The following is a 20,097-nucleotide window of genomic DNA, read 5'->3' as shown; positions in this document are numbered from 1 at the left end:
CCCTTGAGCCGAACCACCCTGGGTAGAGTAGCTCGGGAGGCGGAGCCACAGGCACAGATCTTCACCCGGGAACCAGGAACCCCCCAGGAGGAGCCCGTAGGGTCCTGGAACCTTGGGACTTAGGAGACACACGTAGGACCTTCACCTGGGAACTGGGAACCCCCCAGGAGGAGCCCATAGGGTCCCAGAACCTTGGGACTTGGGAGTGCTGATAAGCTCTTCACCCGGGAACCGGAACCCCCCAGGAGGAGCCCGTAGGGTCCCAGTCCCTTGGGACTTATGCACAGTGTCAGTCTCTCTAGGAAGACCCGGGCAAGGAGTAAGCACAGAGTCCAGCAGCAAGAGCCAATAGGCCAGGGAGCACAGAGCAAGCGGAAGCAGGGTCAGAGTCAGTAATGTCTTGAATGGAACTTGCAGGGTGCAATATGGGAGCCAGCAGCGAGTAGGCCAGAGCCTGGCAGGAAGTAGAAGGTATCAGGACCCAAGACAGTCTGGCAGTAGTTCCAGCCCAGGCCTGCGGAGGGCGCGGTCTGGAGGACAGGAGCGCAGCAGCTGCGGCAGAGAAGCCGTGGACTGAGGCAGGTGGCAGGCAGCGGTCGAGTCAGGAACGAGCAGAGGTCGGAGGCTGGCGGCAGGCAGAAGCAGAGTCAGGAACAAGCAGAGGTCGGTGGCTGGCGGCAGGCAGAAGCAGAGTCAGGAACGAGCAAAGGTCGGTGGCTGGCGGCAGGCAGAAGCAGAGTCAGGAACAAGCAGAGGTCGGTGGCAGGCGGCAGGCAGAAGCAGAGTCAGGAACAAGCAGAGGTCGGTAGCTGAAGCAGAACAACGGAAGTGCAACTAAGAACTACACACTGTAGCGACCCTCGTTGCAAGGCAATGAGAGGACTGAGGAATGCCGGTTATATCGGGCTTGGGGCGTGGTGTGGCCAGCTCAGGCGGGGTCAGGCTTCCGGTGAGCGTACGTCCATAACGCGCGTCCCCGCGTGCGCGCGGGGCGGCAGCGAGACGGCCCAGCAATGGCGGACGCCCTGAATACTCAGCAGAGCCGCGGAGGCGGCGTTCCCGGCCTCGGAGGTGAGCCCTGATTCCAGCTAGTAAGGGGGAAGCGGTGGCAACCGCAACACTTGCCCCTGAAAGGAAGATTGCAAAGCTGTGATTTAGACCACATATCCACCAACCAATTCTGTAACCACAAAATTCTTCTTGATTCTACCGCGGAGATGATATTCCTAGCCGACATCTGGACCAAGCCATAAAGCACATCCACCACACAGGCTATCCCAGCCTCCAGCTAGGCCACCTGCCTAGGCTCCTTCTTCTGTGCCTTCTGCACCTAGCACAAACAGGCCCTTTGCATCAAGATACCACAAATTGCCACCTGTAGACTCAAAGCTGAGACTTCAAATATTCTCTTCAATTGAATTTCCAGTTTGCAGTTCTGCATATCCTTCAGTGCAGCCGATCCCGCCACCAGGATCGTGGTCTTTTTGGTGACTGCCAAGACAGCCACATCCACCTTAGGTAGCCTCAGCAATTCCAAGGTCTCTTTGGTCAATGGGTACAACTTCGCCATCACCCTACTGACTTTCAAGCCAGCTTCCGGAGTATCCCACTCCTGGTTTACCAGCTTCTTCACCTTCTTGGGTAATGGAAATACCTTCAGCAGTCCCCATAAGCCATCTAGCACTGGATCCACCCCTTCATTATCCGAATCTTCTAAGTGACCTTGATACCTAGTTCCTCCAAGACCTGGGGAATGAGGAGCCTTAACTCCTCTTTCCAAAACAAGTGAACAACTCTAGGGCCATCGCCTTCCATCACTGGTATTTCATCCAGGTCACCATCATCCTTGTTTGCCCCTGGGTTGGCAACCAGGTTGCCTGCTGCGAGGTCTTCCCCTGGATCATCCACAGGGTGGCCTTCAGTCACAAATGGGTTATCCGAATCCTTATCCTCTTCATCTCCCTCTTCTGAGGGACATGCCAAATCCAGATGAGGAAGCAATTACCCTGACCCCCCCCCCCCTTAGCTAGGGCCATCCGGGGTCTCTTCAAGGAACACTGTGGCTTTCCCCCAGGGCCCACTTTCCCCCAGCTCCTTGTCTGTCAAAAAAAGCCCTGTAAAGAAGCAACACATCTGTGAAGAACTCCTCTGCCTCTGCAAGGCCATCCACATCTGGATCCTCCCCAGCCTCCAATTCCTGCCCTGAGGGCAGCCCCACCAGGGAAAGAAAAGGAGGGGCCCTGCTGCTGCTGTTGACTCTCTGCCACATTCATGTTAGAATGTCACCGTATGATCCGTCCTCCTTGGAGCCTCCGGTGCCGACCCCCACAAGCGAATGACCCTCCGAGCACTCACAGCTCCCGCAGAGGTTCCTTCACTCCCCAAGGCACACTCGCAGAAAAGCATGGCAGAATTTAACTGTTGCCACTGCAATCCACAGGCCTTACAACCTTTCACGCGCTGTGAATCCATCGGCCCACCAAGTTGACAAAGCACTCCAAGTGCACCTCAAGTAAACCCTGCAATGGCCCAGCAAACTCTCCCACAGAACCCCGGGACTCCGGCATAGTCAGGTTGAAAAAAAACAGCATGACCCCATTGCAATTGCTGCTCTGAAGCTGCAGCACTCGCAACAAAAACAGTCAGCCTCTGCTCCTGCTCCTTTCTCTTCTTCTTCTTTTTTTAAAGGGGCCACAGCCTAGCACTGAACACAGGGGGAAACCAAAATACTTTCCTGTTGCTGATCACCACCATGGGAAAATGCTCTTCGAGAAGATGAGGGATCTAGGACTCCTGGCTATCAGGCCCCCCGTGATGATGTAGACAAAAGCAATTCAGGTATCACCAACCCTCCACTTGTCTGGCTCAACCTGAGGGATGGTGCACCTCAGGGAGCTCCTACAGAAAATTCTGTCTCTTCTTGCCTTTTCTCTTATTTTTATCTATCTATCTATTTATTTATTTTAAACTACTCTAAACCAGACTGCAGGTTTGCACCTCTAGCATCTGCTGGAAACAGAGAAATACTGAGGGACTGCAGGTGGCACTCTCGTATATGAAGTAGTGCCTCAACGTTTTTGTTCTCTGCCTCTGTCTGCTGGTAGAGATGCAAACTCACTTGTCTGGACTGATGTGGGGTACGAACAGCAACTAGAATTTGCTTCGGTGTGCTATTTTACAAACTGTGAACGTTACAGAAGAAATCAGAGACATCTGTGGGAATCTGTCATTGCTGTGTCTGTAAAGAGACATTCAGAGGGTAATTTTCAGCGATCCGCAGAAGGCTAAAATTTGTGTGTATAAAGAACACCCAGACTTTAGCCCGAATTTTCAAAGCAGATTATAGGCTTAAATCCGCTTTGAAAATTAATCAGCAGTACACGCAGAAGTTAGCACAACTTACGCACACACATTTGCGCCTCTCCTTAGCAGGTGTAAATGTGCACAAGTAGATTAATACACATCCTTTCAAAAATCCAAAGTATGTGCAAGAATGCTATCCCCATCCCAACTCCACCCCAGGAATGCTTCTTTACTATGTGCATGAAAGTATGCACATGATTGCTTCTACGTACACTTTTACGCTTGCAACTCCTGGGGCAGTTTTCAAAAGCCAAGCCCATTTACAGGTATGACACCATGTTTTACATAGTAACATAGTGGCAGAAAAAAAAAACATAAGACCAATCTGGTCTGCCCATCCTACAATCCGTACCCCTCCCTCAGAGATCCCCTGTGCTTGTCCCATGCCTTCTTCAATTCAGATGCTGTCCTGGTCTCCACCACCTCCACTGGGAGGCTGTTCCATGCACCCTGTTCCACCCTTTCTGTAAAAATATCCAGAGGGACAGATGTGTTAGTCTGGTGTAGTAAAAAAGACATGAGGCGGGTGGCACCTTTTAGACTAACCAATTTATTGAGGCATGAGCTTTTCAGGACAGAGTCCACCCCCTTTCACCCTCACCTCATGACTCCTCATTTCAGAGTCTCCTTTTCAATGAACGTGACCAGTCTCCTATGCCGTGACACCTTGGAGGTATTTAAATGTCTCTTATCACTTTTCCCCTATCCCATATTTCCTTTAGGGTTTACATATTCAGATCACTGTCTGTCCACATATGCTTTACACTGAAGACAAATGACCATTTTAGTGACCACCCTCTAGACCAACTCCATCTGGTTTATATCCTTTTGAAGGTGTGGTCTCCAGAATTAATCACAATATTGCAAATTAGGTCTCACCAGGGACTTATAGAGGAGCAATATCACATTTTTTTTAGCTGACCATTCCTCTCCTATTGCACCCAAGCATCTTTCTGGCTTTTGCTGTCGCCTTATCCACTTGTTTGGCCACCTTGAAATCATCAGATATGATCACCCCCAAATCCCGCTTTTGCTTCATGCATAGAAATATTTCATCCCCTAAACTGCACCACTTCCTTGGGTTTTTGCAGCCCACATGCATGACAACAATTTTTAGAATTAGATCTTAGCTGCTAGACTCTAGAACATTTCTCAAGCTTTGCTCGATCCTTCCTGATAGTATCATCCACAAAAAGACAAACCTTTCTGCAATATCGCTTATAAAATTGTTGAAAAGAATCAATGCAAGGATAACTTCTTGGAGTGAGCTCCATCTTCCATTATTTTGTTGCCTCTCATTCAAGCAATTTCTAATCTAGTCAGTCACTTTAGGGGCCCTACCAAGAGCACTCGTTTTATTTATAAATTGCCTATGCGGAACCATGTCAAAGGCCTTACTGAAATCCAATGCTTTCCCTGATTCAACTCTCTAGTCATCCAATCAAAGAAAATCGATCAGATTTGTCTGGCAAGAATTAGCTCTGATAAAACCCTGCTGCCTCGGATCTTGTAATCCATTGAATTCAAGAAGCTGTACTATCCTCTACATTTTTTTAAAGCAAAGATTCCCTTAATTTACTCACCACAAAGTTCACACTATCCAGCATACCCATTCCCTGCCTAGCATCCTCCTCTCTCTCTCCCTGTCCAGCATTTTCCCTTCTCTCTTTGCCCCCTCATTACAGTCCCCAGGCCCATCCTCTCTCAATCCTTCTTCCTTCTCTTCCCAGCATGCTTTCCCTCTCCTCCTCCCAGTATTCCCCTCTCCCCATCCTCTGACCAGCATAAGCATTCCCAACTCTCTATATAATGCTCAACATCCTTCTTTCTTTCCTTTTCTGCCCATCCTCCTCTTCTCTTTCTACCCCTGCCCAGTATCCTCCCTTTCTCTCCTCCCACCCTCTAATCACCATCACCCTCTTTCTTCCCTCCACCCTCTGCATATCGCAAGCATCCCTCCGCCATCTTGACTTTCTGCCATCCACAATGCCCAGCATCCTCTATTCTCTATCTTCCTTCCCTTCCCCGCATGCTCTCTTTCCCCTTCCCAGCATTCCCCTCGCCCATCCTTTGCCCAGCACCAGCATTCCCCATCTATACATTGCTCGATATCCTTGTCTCTACCACTAACCTTCTCCTCTTTCTCTCCTCCCAGCATCTCTCACCCTGTCTTCATCACCAGCATTCCCCCTGTGTCTCAGCTTTCCTCCATTGACAATGCTCAGTATCTCCTCCTCCCTCCTTCCCTGCCTCTCTCTCCTCTTCTCTCTCCCAGCAGTCTGTTCTTTTAGCCACATAAGCTTCGAGTTTCTCCTTTGTACTGCTGGAAGCTATTGCACAGGCACAGCACGCCCAAGTCTCTTCTTTGGTGGTAACAGTAGCACAGTGCTAAGTGCTCTGACCATCTCTTTCAGGCTTTCATGTATGCAGGAGCTGTCTAGGCACAGCTCCTGCATACATCTCTCTCCTGGGTTATTTTTCTGTGGCTTTGCTCACTGCCATCCCACCCGGGGAACAGGATCGTGATTTGAGCATGGGTACCCTGTGCTGTGCTACACGGATGCTGCCGCGTGTTAATCAGAGCAGGGGCCTATCGCATGTAGGTCCCGACGCAGCATTTTTTTACTGCTCCCCAAAATTATGGTGCTCTAGGTTGACTGCCTAATTTGCTCCATGGTTGTTCCAGCCCTGGCTACATATTGCAGCTGGAAGGGGCAAAATGTAAGAGCTTACAGCCATAAGAACATGCCATACTGGGTCAGACCAAGGGTCCATCAAGCCCAGCATCCTGTTTCCAACAGTGGCCAATCCAGGCCATAAGAACCTGGCAAGTACCCCAAAACTAAGTCTATTCCCGGTTACTGTTGCTAGTAATGGCAGTGGCTATTCTCTAAGTCAACTTAATTAATAGCAGGTAATGGACTTCTCCTCCAAGAACTTATCCAATCCTTTTATAAACCCAGTTACACTAACTGCACTAACCACATCCTCTGGCAACAAATTCCAGAGTTTAATTGTGCGTTGAGAGAACGTTAAAAACTTACCCAGGTCTCCCCACTCAAACTGTCTTGTGCTGCTAAAACAGAGTGTGATATACTTTAAGGAGAGGGATCCCCTACAATAACAAACCTGGGTGACAGGCCCCTAAATTAGGCCTTATGTCATTAGTATATTGCCCTTGAAAAAATTCTGGGTAGGGGAGTCCTTCGATTTCTTTCTACTTAGTGGTTTTGATGGTTAATGTTGTTAGAATTGTAAGGGTGTATTATTAATACCATTACCATGTGGAAAAGTAGTGGGAGTGCTACGGAGGTGTAGGTTAACTAAAGGGAAGATAATGCGTAAGGCCTATTTTTGTGTGCTCTATAGTGTGTCTCCTTTAAGGATAACGAGAAGTTCCATTTGAGGAGATGTACTGAAACCCAATAAAACTTTCTTCAAGAGCTTTGCAGGAGTGGTGAGCAAGGGTAGCCTCCGTTTTTTTCTATTTCTTATTCAGACACTCTGATAAAAGATCTCCTGGGATTTGTGCCAATCAAGAAGGAAGTATTTGAAATGGAGGAAGCATAATATCAGCAGGAACCTGCGTCAAAGAAAGCTGTACCCACTATATAATGTAAAGAAAATGACTATTTAACAATTCCCAATTTCTAGCAATTAAACATCTAACATTATATGCTCTCTCTTTCCCTCTATCAGGGATAGACTGCAGGATAATATCAGTCCAAGGGAATTTTTTTAACCAGCCCAGGGGTATCTCTGACTCCCTCCTGTACTTTCCATGCAGCATGTGCTTCAACAGCTCCCAAAAGCATGATCTTGCCAAATTCTAGATGCTTGGGCGATCTGGCACACAGCATTTTATTTTTTCTACCCCCAGTCAAGAGAACATTGCATTAATATTTGAACTACTGAATTAAAAAAAAAAAAAAAAAGATCAGAACACTAGATGGTCACTATAATAGCAAAACTGCAATATCATGAAGGTAATTAATACAATCCAGCATCAGAATATGATATCAACTCACCCTATTTTTTATTAAAAAGATTCTTAGCAAACAGGAGCATGGTGGAGTAAAAATGTCTTTTAATGTGTAAGCTGACTCCCCAATAGGATCTAATCGCACGCCGCATCTCGCTTTGGGCAGCACCCACTCTTCTAACAGACTTTAGAGTCCTAACATGAAAACTCTGCTTCCTGCCCTCAGAAATGTTAGCCACTTATTTGTGATTCGTAAAGGGCTCTACAATTGAAACAGAACGCGGTCTGCCCTACTGAAGAGGGCAGGCAGTATTCTCCCCAAAACCTATTCAGGGTGGCTGGGGTCTGTTGGGGAGACAGCATTCGCAGGGAGAGCTGAGTCTGTCATTGTGCTATGGCAACACCTAAGGCAGGGGCAGCAGCTCCGGTCCTGGAGTGCCACCACCACAAGGTCGGCTTTTCAGGAGATCCACAATGAATATGCATGAGATAGATTTGCATACAATGGAGGCATATTACGAATATCCTGAAAACCAAACCTGGTTGTGGCACTTCAGGCCCGGTGTTGCCTGCCCCTGACCTACTGTAGTGGCTGGATTTAGCAGCAATGATTAAATGGGTCCCAGCCACGCTTGCAGGACCCCCAGCTGAGGACTCTCGCTGCATCGTGCGGAGGAGACATAAAATAGGGGAAAAAAAACTCCCCACGTAATTGCGAATGAAGGATTATGACACCATATTCCTGTCCTGGCTCCAACTGAGCTGGAAACCCGAAGGAGCCGGAGAGGGAAAAATATATTGAGTAAAAATATCAATGCCAAACAAAAACACGACCCGGAGACAAAAGGAAAACCCACCAAAAATTAAATCTGGTATTTTCTAGGGCTCTTCCATACTCGGGGAGCTAATGTGAAAGGAGGGGAGGGAGTGAGAGAGAAGGCAAAGGGATGGGAGGAGGTAAGAATGGAGGGGAAGGGAATGAAAAAATAGAGTGGGTGGAGGGGAGGGGAGGGAATAGGATGAGGAGAGGGAATGAGAGTGGAGGAAGTTATGATAGAAAAGAAAAAGGGAGGGAGGGTTGAGAAGAGAGGTAAAGGGAGTAAATGAATGGGGTAAATAAAAGAAGGAGAGAATGTGAGAGGGAAGGGAATATAGAGGAGCAGTGAGAGGGAGGGAAGGGAATGAGAGAGACTGAGTGAGAGTGAAGGGGAGGTGAGTGAATGAGATGGAGGGGAGGGGGGTGCACGACATACATATGTGAGGATCCGCTGATCACCCACTAGATGGCCATAGATCACTGTCCATGTAGGTAACAGAAACCATCCTATCAGCATCTCCCCCTGAGGATTGTCTGAAATGGATTGATCCTTGCAAAAAGAGAGGGTCAGGCTAGTTAGCGGCGTGGCATTTTAGTTCAGCTTTTGAAGAGCGAGAACTGACCAGATTATTCCTCTGGAGTGAGGACTGCTTCCCTCACTGCTCTGTTTTTGGAGGCTATTCCTTCCTAGGCACTCCCTACCTGTCTGGAGGTTGGTCTCAGTTTAGAAGACAAATTTTGCTTAGTGTTTTACTATTTTGGAGAAGTTATACAGGAGTGGAAGCCTGGTCGGTTTGGTGATGGCGGTTCCCCAGATCCGGATGCCAGGACCCTGAAGACCTGACAGAACCCTATCTGGGAGAGAGACAACGATTCCTTTTCAGAGAGGAATTTTGGCTTTTAGAGACCGATACTATTTTTGGTTTGGCAGGAGGGGGGGGGGTTTTGTCCACTCCTTGCCTGGAGTTGGGCTGGAAGAGCACAGCTCTGAACTTTAGCATCAGACCTCTCCTTCAGAGAGATCCAATATCTATAAGGAAGACGGTGAAGAAATGTGAAGACCCTCAACAGGATCTTCCTCCCCAGGCTGGGTAAAAGGACTAAACAATGGTGGGCTCAGGTAGGATTGTTCTATGTATTGAGGGGACCCTCACAGCGTAGGATTTTCCCCACTTACTGGACTTCTTATGCCCTCAGAGCAGGAGTGGGTAAGACTTTTACAAGAAACATGAGTCAGAGACACTTACACAGCAGGAAGAAGACAGTCAGCTGTAAGTCCATTTATTCATAACTGGACATTGATTTCACCTTTGCGAATCAGTAAAATATTATCGGAACACCCAGCTCTGTGTCCAGGTGAATTTGTCCCTGCAGCCCTACAGCATCGTAGATCACAGAGAGGGAATTACACACAAGTTACAGGAATCAGCACATCACTGTCTGGCCATAAGCATCGGCTCCCCCCACAGAAAGGACCCACACCCTGGGGATAAAGGAGGAGAAAGAAGGTATCACTGTAGACAGAAATTACTTTTGTGTGCCCTTTGAGAACATGCCACTTCAGAGACAAATGTCACACCCACAGATATCCATGTATGAACCTCTTAGGAGCAGAGGAAGGGAAAACCAGGGAGCAGGGTACTCAGTGGTGTGGCAGAGTTGCTGAGAGATCTAAACATAGTACTGGCACTCTATCTGGTACAGCCCTGGGAACACTGTTCCTTCCTATCCCCAGCACTCAACTCATCTAAAGGTCAGACATGCCCAGCCCTGGAAACTTCGAGGGTGGTGCCCTTCCTGGCTCTCTTGACGATCTGAAATTTTGTACATGGCCCTTCTCTTGAAAAAAATCAGGTCTATAGAAGCAAGAGGATATCTCAAGATTGATAATGAAGGGCCTGGAATCAGGTTTGAACCCTGTGCATCAGAATGGAGACCAAACCATTCTGTAAATCTAATTGAGGAAGATCAGAGGGCATACAACATCTCTCAGCATCCTTGTGGAAGCATATTTTGCATATTCTTGAATCCCAACTTGTCATATTCCCTGTAGATGCAAATTTAGAATGTTCTACATTTCCAGTGTGGCACAGATGCCACAGACACATTTCTGGTATGTTTCAGAATCCCAAGGTGTCATGATCCCCTAGGAGGTTGAAAAATCAGGATGTGTTCTGGTCCTTTGCAAATACACATATGGATACTCTAGAAATCGTGTCACAGTTACAAATCTAGGATGTCCTAGAATCCTGGGATTTTGGTCTCCACAGACAGATATTGGAAATGTTCTAAAATCCCCACATCATGATCCATGCAATCCATATCTGGATGTTCTAGAATCATGACATATCCCAGTTTCCAGATCATGATACATATCTTCTAGAATCTTCTAGATCTTCTAGAATCATGATATGTCATTGTAAGGGACCTTTGGGTTCCCCTTATTACAAGAGCGTACCATTAAGCTGGGGAGGTTCTGTGTAGAGATAATTGAGAGAGGTTTGGAGTTTGCTCCCCCCTGTGGGAACATGCAAGTGGTATGTGCTGGTGGCTTATCATCCCAAAGCACCTGCTATCCTTCTGGACTTTAGGTTGGATTTTGTTGGAGTAGGAGCTCTGTGTCTCCTGTCTTCTAATTTTTCCTTCTAATTTATGGGAAAGGAGTAAGGAAGCCTCCCATTGACTCATCTACCTACCTTTTGTTTGGACTTTAAGCCAATTTTTGAGATTTCCCTGTGAGAGCCCAACCCCCTTGTTGCAGTGGATTGGGGCATCCCTGCATTCAAGGCTGGTTGTGGGCTAAGGAAAACCTGCTTGTGCTCTGTCTCCTAATGAGCATCCATAGTGCAGAGGATGAATATTCTGCATTACCTGTTTTCAGCTCTCTCTTATGTTGGAGGCATGGAAGTTTTACTCTACCTTTCCTGCTTCTTTCTTAATTTTTCCCCTTTTGGGTTCAATTAATATTTTTTCCACTTGGAGCTGATAACCTATGGTACCTGGCAGTCAGCATACCAAACCTTTGGAAGAGGGAAGTCTTTCATCCAGAAAGATACAGAAGAGTTACAAATTCCATTTAAAGCAAGGGATCCCAGAAAAGTGCACTGATAGGAGAAACAAAGAAGATACAACATAAAGGTAACAAGAACTTTGTTGCTGTTGGGGAAGGTTACCTAAGGGTGTGAGAAGTGCCCATGTGGCGGTGCCTACGGAGTGGAAAGAATTCAGGAAAAAAAACAAAAGGAGAGTGAAGCACCCAGCAGGTGCTGCACAGGGAGTTAAAAGTATTCAGAGAGGATTTCTAGACCAAGCATGAAATCTGGGACCAAGGTCTGATTAAATCTGGGAACAGTATTGTATATTCTGACCACCCCCAGCGGGAAGAGCAAGAAGGAAATAAATTGGGAGATAAAAGACGATTAAACTGACTCTAATCTGTACAGCTGAGGAAAGTAAGGTTATAAGTAGTAATTCTGTGTACATACAGAGCTTCCACTAGAAGTAGAGACTTTACTAGAAGAAGTGGAGTCACAAGTGTATTCTCTCTATCTGCTGTCTTGTTGTTTATTGCTGCTAATCGACTGAATGAGAGAAGTGTAAATATTATTCAGTCATCTGATCAAACTATCAGTAAAGAAGCTGGAAACCATCATTCTTCTCCTGTGTGTTTACTGGTTATAAAGACAGTGTAAATTGGCAGTGCTATAAAGAAGGGAGACCGGGTTTCATTGCAAAGAAGCAGGGTATAAGTGCTATTGTTCGTCCCCACATATTGGAACTCCTGGACTCAGATTAAAGCTATCCGGTAGGGAGAAGGAGTTGTACAGAGACTTGTGCATAAAGGCTCTGTCTCTTCTTTTTCTTTCTACTAGATGTTGTAGAGTCTCAAGGCCTCCGTTTCTGTAGATATGTTTGTAAGTATTTCTGGAGTGCCCAGCTTTTTTCTTGTGACTTGAATCCCAATGTAGAACAGATATAAATCAGGAATATTCTACAATGTGTCACATTTACTGTAGCTAGACATTATGAGAATGACAGGTTCACAGACCCGGGCATGAAACAAGAGGCTCAAAAACAAGTGAGCATGAAAGAGACAGTGACACAGACAAAACAGAAAAGAAAGAAAGATACAGAGCGTGAGTTAAGTGGACATACTGAGGTTCAGAATCACTTCCCCGCTTACCTGTAGATGCTCATTAGATACGATGGATATTTCATTAGGGGCACTGGGCAAGGTACTGGAATACAGATCCTCTGCCATAGAGGGAAAGCAGAGATGTTCCTGGAAACACAGATGCGTTTGTGATGTCACAGGACGATGAGTGGAGAATATATCTGCAAGCAAGATAAACACAGGAATATGGTAACTTATTTATTTATTTATTTAATTCTTTTTCTATAACGACGTTCATGACAAGTCATATCACATCGGTTTATATCGAACACGGGGTACATCGAACAAGGGATTTTATCGAACAAGGGGTAATAACATGACTAATAAAATGGGTAATGACCAGGGTGAGATTCCTTGAACAGGAAAGTAACATGTGAATAACATGGGTAAAACATGAGCGCGATTCATAGGAACAAAGGATAAAACAAGTTCACTTGTGCCTTAAGCATGGAAGAGACATTGGGAGAAGGAAACCAGAGCTGAGGGTACCTAGGTTGGGGTACCAGGGTTAGGGTACCGGGGGTACCGGGGTAGGGATGAAGGAGAGTGGGGGGGGGGGGGGGGGAGGGATACACAGCTAGTGGAACCATGGTAACAGAAGATATACTTGAGTGAGGATTGGCAGAGAGAGTTGTCAGGGAGGAAGGAAAGGAGGCACACAGGGATGGTATTCATGATTATAACACGGTGCTAAAGACTTCAAGGTGTTGTAGAGCTCTAAGTGACATAGCAGACCTGCACCATTCTCTATAACATCACAGTAATGCAGGCTCCCAATAACAGCCTTCGCAGCACTTTTAATGCTATTGAGCTGGGAGAAATGGGTAGGATTATGAAGATGGCTCATCAAACTATGTCACCCGAAGATCTTTGCCCATCAAGTTTGGTGAGGGTTCATAACCAAGCTTGCCTAACTCTATTTATACTATTGTGACTTCTTTAAGGGAGGGTCTGGTTCTCCAGATACTCAAAATAAGTGTGAAACCCCTTTTAATAAAAGCCAACGGTATCCAACATTCCCTGAATTCCTACTGGTGGCAATGATAGGTGATCTGCACCTGGTTCTGGGCAAGGAGATTGAGACAGTGGTGGTACTATTGGACTCAAATGCTGCTTTTGATACCATTGATCTCAAAATACCTTGTGACTGCCTATCGGCCAAGGGGTTTACAGGTTAGGTGATAAATTGGTTCTGCTCTTAGCTGACAGATGACAGTATGTGTGTCAGGGAAACCAGTTCAATAAGGCACATCCTATGTCTTATAATGTGGTGCAGAGATCTCTGCTGTTCCCCTTTCATTTTAATTTCTACCTAGAGCTTCTAAGACCACTGCCAGCACCGGTGTCTACTACCACATTTTTGCAGACTATACACATATGTAATCTGCACTTGGGCCTGATCGTAAAGTGGCTTTGGATCATCTCAGTTTGTGCTTGCAGAGAGTCTCAGACTGGCTAAAAAGACACAGGTTATGTTTAAATTCTAGCAAATCAGAGGTGAGCGGGTTTGAGGGGAGACAACGCGGCTCCATGTCCTATTATCAAGGTCAGGAGTCTCTGTAGTCTTGGTGTTTATACTGAGGCCAGTTTAAGCTTTGCATAGATCTCTTTAGTTATCAAATCTTGCTTCTTCCATCTGCACCAACGTCGCCAGATCCGGCCATATTTTTCCTGGTCAGCATTTGCCCATGTCAGTTATGCAGTTATCAATTCCAGGTTACACTATTGTAACCTGCTGTACCTGGAGCTGCCGCTGGTGGGGACTGATTCATGCCAACATATTACTCTTATTCTAGCCTGCTTCCACTGGTTACCGATTATGCCAGAATTAAATTTAAGGCTGTAACTTTAGCATTTAAGACTCTTCAGGGATGTGGGCTGGACTACTTAAGATCTAGACTATACAAGTTCAGGAGATCCTTTTGCTCCCAGTCGGAGAATTTACTTATGGCACCCTCAATAGGAGATACAAGACTGATATCCACTCAAAATCGGGCTTATCTGTAGTGTAATACTAGATGTGTAGAACAAACTGCCACTTAAATTAAGGCTTGCAGGCCATATGCTGTTTGCACAATAGCTAGATGGTTAACCTCTTAGCTGCTGGATTGAATTAGAGCTGGCTTTAGAGGAGTGGACAGAAGGTATATACTAGAGTTTCCACACTGGTGTGCCATGACTGGTCTGCAGGTGTGGTGTGAGAAGAGCCGGGCGTCTTCCGTTTTTCTCCCTTCCTAGCCTGCAGGATGTCCTCCTGCCAGCAGAGGGCGTTGGAGAGCAGCACCTATCTGCAGATGCTGCTTCCCCCTCTGCCAGCTCTCTCTTGCAAGACAGGCTGGCCTCGTGCTGTTAGTATTGCAGAGGCAAGCCGGCGGAGGAGGAGGAAGCAGCAGCAGCAGCAGGTAAGTGCTACTGCGGGGAGAAATAGCTAAATGTGCCAAGGGGTGTTGGGGGAGGGAAAGATGAATGTGCCATAGGGTGTGGGGGAGAGGGAAGGTGATGATGCCAGGGAGGTGAGGGGAGGTAAGGTATTGATGGCAGGTGTTGGGAAAGAGGGAAGATGATGACAAGGGCTAGACTGGGGCTGGGCGGCTGGACAAGGAAGGTGATGATATATCAGAGGGGTAGAAGGAGTTGGGAAGGGAAGAAGGTGATCATGCCAGGGAAGATTACGATTAAGATGGTGCTAGAGGGGTGGAGGGAAGGGAAGAGAACATGGGGATGATTCCAGGGGGTGGCGTGAGAAGATGGCGATGCTAGTGGTGAAGGGAGAGAGAGAAGGGAAGAAGGTGATGATACCAGGGGAGAGACAAGAGAAGAAGGTGATGTGTGACCAAGATGAGGTATTCTGTTAGCATGTTGTTTCTGTGTAGGGATCTACAGTAGCTTGGCATGTTCTATTTTCCTGACAGGAGGTGTACGGACGTTTCAGGGCCTAGTGTAATATATACAGTGTTGCCTTTTCAGAAGTAGGGTTGTTATTATTTGAGTTCTGGCAGCTAGTTCTGTTTTGGTATGGAAGATTTACTATATTGTAATTGTAATTTATTGTCCATTTATTTTCAGTATGACATTAAAGAGAGCACAATTTTTAAATCTCTACAATATTAGAATCCAAAGTCCATATGTAAGTGGCCATGTACTGTGCTGTGTCTGGGTTCCTCACCAGGTATAAGTGTACCTTAAGAAGAGATCAATGAAGGGTACGGATGATTGCTGAACTCATATTTCCATAAAACTGGGAAAAATGAGCAATGCACCAAAAGTACACGTGCATACACAATTAACAGAAAGCATGCGTCTACACAGATTATGCTCCGTCAAATAGAATCATGAATGCATCACTCAGTGATAGCTCTGATGGTTCTATTGATCCATTGGTAGACTGTCCATTGCCACTGTCCTGGGGATGCTAGAATAGAAGGAACAGAGGGAAGAGAGAGAGAGAAGGAAGGTTCAGGGGCAGTGATGGCACATTTAAGCAAATAAGGAAAGGGTCAGGTGCTCTCCCCTCCCCTGGCCTAAAGTGTCTAGTCCTGGTCTGTGGAAATGTTGGCACACCTGGAGGAGTGTGAGGGAAAGAAGAAAAGGACCTGTGGGCCTGTGCCCCAAATCTTCAAAGTACCTGGTAATGCTTGTCCATCAAGGTCAACCTTCTTCTGATTGCCTAACAGCTTTCTCTGTGTGGTAAACCAGGAGAAGGTATTAAAAAAAAAAAAAAAAAGTAATAGTGATAAATTCCTTCCTGACCCCAAATCTAGCAATCAGGTTAAGTCCTTGGATTAGTACCTTTTCCTGGAGGCTTACTATATCATCAGACCCATCAATCTAATTTTAATCCAAAAACATGTCCACTTTTCTTCTGAAGTTATTTAATGCTCTTTATCTCAAGGAATATACCCAGACGAACTCAAACTGGCATCCCTCAAACCACTACTAAAAAAGCCAAATTTGGATCCTACAGACCCTAACAACTTCCGCCCGATCGCTAACCTACCATTCATAGCCAAGGTCATGGAAAAACTAGTTAACACTCAAATATCAGACTACATCGAAGACAACAAGCTACTATTCCCTTCTCAATATGGGTTCCGCAAAGCTTCCAGCACTGAATCTATCCTTAAATCATTGAAAGACTACCTCATTTTGGGTCTCGACAAAGGACAATCATTCCTACTGATTTTTTTAGACCTTTCAGCAGCTTTCGACACCGTTAACCACTCCATCCTCATAAACCAACTTTCGACCATTGGTATAACAGGTACGGCACTAACCTGGTTCAAAACTTTCCTCAGCAACAGAGGCTACAAAGTTAAAATCCACAACAAAGAATCCCCCCGCCATGATTCACCTGTAGGAGTCCCTCAAGGTTCCTCCCTATCACCCACGCTCTTCAACATTTACCTCCTTCCGCTGTGCCAGCTCCTAACAAACCTAAAACTTAAACACTTTCTCTATGCAGACGATGTCCAGATAGTGATCCCCCTTCAAGAATCCTTCTCTAAAACTTTCGAACATTGGGAAACATGCCTCCAAAAAATCAAGTGCCTTCTTGCCAGCCTAAACCTCGTATTAAATGCTGCTAAAACTGAACTCCTGCTCATCTCCCCTGAAATTAGCAACACCTCCACTACTCTGCCAGCTAACCCACTCTCCACCCAAGTGAGAGACTTAGAAGTTATAATTGACAACAGGATGAATTTGAAAGCATTCGTCAACCGTACAACCAAGGACTGTTTCTACAAACTCCAAGTGCTGAAAAGGATAAAACCTCTATTCCACTCTAAAGATTTCAGAACAATACTACAAGCAATAATCTTCTCAAAGATAGATTACTGCAACTCTATCCTGCTAGGTCTCCAATCTTCGTACACCAAACACCTACAGATGGTCCAAAATGTGGCAGCAAGAATTCTCACCTCACCAGGAGAAGAGACCATATATCACCTATCCTAAAAAACCTTCATTGGCTCCCCATACACTTCAGAATCATCTTCAAATCAATCACCATTATATATAAATCCATCCACCACCTTACAACACTTGACCTACAATTTCCCCTCAGCCAACATCACTCCTCAAGACCAACCAGAGAAGCATACAGAGGATCCCTCCAGGTACCTCACACCAAATCCACCCGACATATAACTTTAAGAGAACGGGCCTTCTCGACAGCTGGACCAGCGCTCTGGAATTCCATCCCACCGAATCTCCGTCAGGAGCCTTGCCTCCCAACACTCCGAAAAAGACTTAAGACTTGGCTATTCAAATAAGCTTTTCCGGACCCCTCCTAATTTCCACATCATCAACATCTATAACTCAGCCACAGCTGCTCTTTGTAAATAACTCTACACGATGTTAAACTACTACTGTATTTCTCTTTCCTCCCAGTTCGACCACCCTTGTTATTTGTACCTGCAATTTCCTTTGCACTTGTTCCAGTTTTAATGTATTTTGCACCCCTCGTTCAATTGTAAACCAGCATGATGTGATTGTATCATGAATGCTGGTATATAAAAAACTGAAATAAATAAATAAAATAAATAAAAATGCTGTAGCCATGATGGAGGTCCATATTTTATTTTCACTTAAAATTTCTTCTATAGCATTTTCTTGATCAAAAGATCATAAAGAGAGGTATTCAACCAATAATAAAGAAAACCAATATACACTTAAGAACATAAAAATAAAAATACCTCCCCCTGCCACCAAAATAAGGTTGAAACAATCAATACAAGCCATCCCAGAACCAGCAAAGCAAAGTCAGCACAGAGAGCAGGAAATTACTGGGAAACTTGAGGAAAGAAATTCAGCAAGACCTACCTAGGTAACTTTAGGACTGCATGTTTTCCAACCAAATTTAGCCGGGTAGCACTCAGTGGTCAGCACTATCCAGCAAAACTGAAGCCTCGCCCCTGGCACAACCAGTGCCCGCCCTCTTTTTACCCAGCTAAGTTTTACCAAGGCAATAAAGTTACACGGGTAAAATTTAGCCAGAGAGAGAGGGGAACTCTTTAATTAAAGGCTGAAAAAAACCCTTCGAAGATAGACCTCAACTGTTTCCATTTTATTATTTCACCACTCTGAGAACAGAACCCCTTCATCTAATGGTGATGAAATCTATTTCCCTTTAGCTTTAGATGATGTCCTATTTTTTGTTTGCTGATCTTAAGGTAAAAATATAATTTGTGAAATCAATGTACTGTGCTGTAGGATATACTTACAGAACTACAGAAACCAATGCAGCCCCATCCAGGTGGCAATACCATAGACCTTATTTGTTCACTAGCTTTACCCTGGTTTCCATGCAACTCAGGATCCTTTCTGCTTTTCCTGTGCTTTCTTGAATTCTGTTACTGTTTTTAACCTTACTACTACTACTTATCACTTTTTTTTTTCAAAATCTGCTTATTTTGATAATGGCAAGAAAACAATAGAAAGAGAAAATGTGTAAAATGCAGTACTTAGTAGATATCAACAATAAATACACAGCCAACCAATACACAAAAGGAATATTCGTCCTTTGCCACATCTTTACTGAGAAACCCCCACCCCTTCCCTCCCACATCCCTAAGTACAGTCACACCAATCCACACTCATACTCACTATACTCAGTCCCTTCATCCCTCGCTCCCCTTCACTTAACAGGCAAGTCAAGGTGGCACCTTCTCGACGAAGAGTGACCCACTCTCTGTAACCTTTTTGATCAATTACTGGCAGAAGCGCATAATAATTTTCCCACACAAACATATTCTGCATGGACCTGTTGAGCAAGAAAGCATACATCCAATCACTCCATTGCATAAGTGTCATCGTTTGTTCATGCCACACCTCATAAGAGGGTGGCTTATCAGAAACCTGTTCCAGCAGGACACTCTTATGGGCCACTAACAAGGCCATCTTAAGAAAATGTGAATGTCCCTTATTCATTGGGGATTCCAGGTCTGCAAAGTCTCCCAAGAGCAGCACGTCCCCTCGAAAGAGTAATGTCACCATGGTACACTTAATCAGGGAGGTTCTCACTTCCTGCCAGAACATATAGTTATTGCGGCACATGAGAAAAAGGTGAACTAGGGTGCCCCTCTCTAGTTTACATTTATGACAGTCATCTGATTCCACAATTCCCATCTTTTTTAAACGTACCCTATCCACATAACAATGGTGCAAAATTTGTATTGCATCTCCTTATAGCTAACAACCACTTGAAACTCCTGAAATAAGGCCTTCATTTTATCAGGGGTTATTGATGTCTCACATTCTCTCTGCCAATACTCCGCCAACCCACTCAAATCTGACTGTTTCTCCATCTGTTTACAATAAGTATACCAGTTAGATAGGGAATTCTTCCTCTTCCCAATTTGCTCCATCTTGTCAGCCAACTTCAGTGCTCTCTTAAGTCGCTCTGAAAAATAATGTTGAACCTGTAAAGGATGCCAGTGGCCAGTAGTTGGGGTTCCACCTTCAGGCAGCAAAACACTGCACAGAGCGGCAGTAGCCACAGAGGCATTCACGGAGCGGGATGCCAGTGGCCAGTAGTTGGGGTTCCACCTTCAGGCAGCAAAACACTGCACAGAGCGGCAGTAGCCACAGAGGCATTCATGGAGCGGGATGCCAGTGGCCAGTAGTTGGGGTTCCACCTTCAGGCAGCAAAACACTGCACGGAGCGGCAGTAGCCACAGAGGCATTCACGGAGCGGGATGCCAGTGGCCAGTAGTTGGGGTTCCACCTTCAGGCAGCAAAACACTGCACGGAGCGGCAGTA

The 20,097-nt window shown here is 45.7% G+C and overlaps 1 protein-coding gene across 1 annotated transcript in view; it reads right to left on the bottom strand.

The window, feature by feature from the left end:
• MLXIPL (MLX interacting protein like) overlaps nt 1–20,097 on the bottom strand; it is a 314,897-nt gene that overhangs the window by 112,418 nt on the left and 182,382 nt on the right. Inside the window, exon 8 of the mRNA XM_029613542.1 lies at nt 12,346–12,497. Within this exon, the coding sequence (XP_029469402.1) occupies nt 12,346–12,497 (152 nt within the window). The remainder of the gene's footprint in view (nt 1–12,345; nt 12,498–20,097) is intronic.

The sequence above is a fragment of the Rhinatrema bivittatum genome, chromosome 8 (genome assembly GCF_901001135.1).
Source record: "Rhinatrema bivittatum chromosome 8, aRhiBiv1.1, whole genome shotgun sequence".
Classification (NCBI taxonomy): domain Eukaryota; kingdom Metazoa; phylum Chordata; class Amphibia; order Gymnophiona; family Rhinatrematidae; genus Rhinatrema; species Rhinatrema bivittatum.
This window is presented reverse-complemented; position numbering and strand designations above follow the sequence as displayed.